This window comes from Phaseolus vulgaris, chromosome 2, assembly GCF_000499845.2.
Source record: "Phaseolus vulgaris cultivar G19833 chromosome 2, P. vulgaris v2.0, whole genome shotgun sequence".
NCBI classification, from domain to species: Eukaryota; Viridiplantae; Streptophyta; class Magnoliopsida; order Fabales; family Fabaceae; genus Phaseolus; species Phaseolus vulgaris.
This window is the reverse complement of record NC_023758.2, coordinates 26,737,995-26,740,453: the sequence shown is the minus strand read 5'-3', so window position 1 is coordinate 26,740,453 and position 2,459 is coordinate 26,737,995. Positions and strand designations below refer to the sequence as shown.

At 26.0% G+C, this 2,459-nt stretch overlaps 1 protein-coding gene across 1 annotated transcript; it reads left to right on the top strand.

Annotated features, from left to right (window-relative positions):
• Window positions 1–1,542: 1,542 nt before the first annotated feature.
• Window positions 1,543–2,250, top strand: LOC137809289 (F-box protein At5g18160-like). Its single transcript, XM_068610421.1, has one exon. It carries the CDS (start codon window positions 1,543–1,545, stop codon window positions 2,248–2,250), a length of 708 nt encoding a protein of 235 aa, XP_068466522.1.
• Window positions 2,251–2,459: the final 209 nt, after the last annotated feature.

The following is a 2,459-nucleotide window of genomic DNA, read 5'->3' as shown; positions in this document are numbered from 1 at the left end:
AGACGATAAACACATCTTTTACTATGACTGCACAATGATCGGAGGCTTCTCTACTTAAGACAAACGGTTTACAATGTGACCAACCTTCCAACCATTCCTTTGACACAAGAACCCTGTCTATTCGGCTCTTTACTAACTTATACCAAGTAAACTTTCTGCCAACGATATCATAATATATTTTTATTGTAACTTAATTATTAAAGTTGTATGTTAGCTGATGAGAGAAAATGTTTCTCTCTTATATATATTTACATTATTTTCTTTCATCAACAACTAATTTATAATTAAATCTTATTAGTAGCCAGACTTATCACAATATTCAATTCAAATCTTCAGAAAATTATTTAACCATAGAATAATTATGATACAAATATTTTAACATATTTTTTTCTCCATATGTATTTATTTATTAAATAAATAAAATATAAAATTATAATAAATACATATCTGTTTAAATATTTTCAAATGCGAATAAATCATTTTAAAATTTTAAAACAATTAAACTTTTAAGAAATTAAATTAATTTGAAATAGGATTTAATTGGTGTTTGTGTTGAATGCAAAATAATAAATACTAATAATTGTTTTACGTCTATCTCATTTTCTTAAACCTTAATTTTTAAAAGTTTTATCTTTTTAATATTGAGTCTAAAGATTTTAGAAATGATAATTTTTCTTAAACATAGACATAATTTTTGATAATGTTATCCTTACTCTTTTGTTTGAATTTCAACTTTTAATTTTGAAAGAATTGTTTCTATTATATATCTATAACGATTTGAAACTACTACAATTAATTACTTATTTTACTTTTATTAATATATTTAATTTTATTATTTATAAATTTTATCAATTATTTTAAAATATAGTTGAGATTTAAGTAAAATTCCATTAATATATCATCAATGTAATTTATTTTTTTATAAAATTAGTAAATTTAAAATTTGATTTTATTAATATTAATAGTTAAATTACATGATTTTTTCTTAAAAATTTAGAGAATTTGGATCCTATATAGTACTTAGGATTTGTCAATAATCTGAATAAACGATAATTTATAAGTAAACTAATATTTAAAATCAAATAAAATATTATTATTCACATATTTATATTAATAGTATATATTTATAATTTATTTGAATAAATACGAATATATTATATCCGTATATAAAAATATTTCTCTTTATAACTGATTTTTAAGAATGATATTATAGTTAAGTTTGGTTTTGAAAACTATTTTTTCTAAAACAAAATTATATAAATAAATATATATATATATATATATATAAATGATTTAACTTTTCTGTTTGTTACTCGACAAACAACTTTCTGTTTTTTCTTCTTTCAATTTTATTATGTCTTTTTGTTACTTTTTATTTGTTTATGTCAGGTCGTTCAATTTTTATTTTTCTTATGAAAATCAAATAATCATAATACTCTACATAGCAATCTACTTTTTATAATTTAATTAATGAAGATATTGTTAACAATTTTGTCTATACCTAATACTCTCACTAAACTCACACACTCATTCAATGCGATGATGTCGATGTCTCTTCCTATTGATCTTCAACTGGAGATATTTTCATACCTTCCATGCAAGGCAATAGTGAGATTTATGGTTCTCTCCCATTTACATCATTCCTTACTCATTTCACCAGATTTTATCTGTAGACATCACAACAAGTCTCCCAACAAACTTTTTGTTCTTCTACTCCCCTCCATCACCAATCTCTGTGAGGATGACGATCATCTAACTCTGTTCCAGAACTTTTTCGTGCATCGTAATTTTGGTGACAACATTATCGGTATATGTAATGGTATTATATGCATGCAAACTTATCGTGATGTCTTCTTCATCAATCCAATGATTCGGTATTGTTTTGATCTTCCCTTACATAAAGATAAATCCATCTACTACTCTTACGGCTTTATTAGTTGTGGATTATCCGATTATTTAGTTGTTAAAATTGATTTAGATGCGAAACATTACTATTACACCGATGATGATGATGATGAAGGTGGGTACATTCCTTCGCCGCGCAAAGCTTGGGTCTATACCTATGTAAAACATGATTGGAGACCTCTGAAAATTCCTGATTGTTCACTTTGTACTCCGGATACGAGTCTTGCATATAATGGTGTGGTTTACTATGGACTTTTGCATTGGGGTGCAAAGAAATGGGTTGAAAACGCATTGTATTATTTCATTCTGACATTTGATCCTCAAACTGAAGCTTTTACTTGCTGATAGTTTGGTGGCAGCTCTTTATTCTTACCACTATAAAAATGGGGTATTTGTTGTTCGAAATAGTACCAAACCCTTAACCCTGTACTCTTTGATTTATTCAGAGGGGAGCGTTTGTACCGCATCTGTGTGGGTGATGGATATATATGGGATAACTGAGACCTGGAATCAAATCTTCACCTTTAATCATTATTACAATTATATCTCTTCAA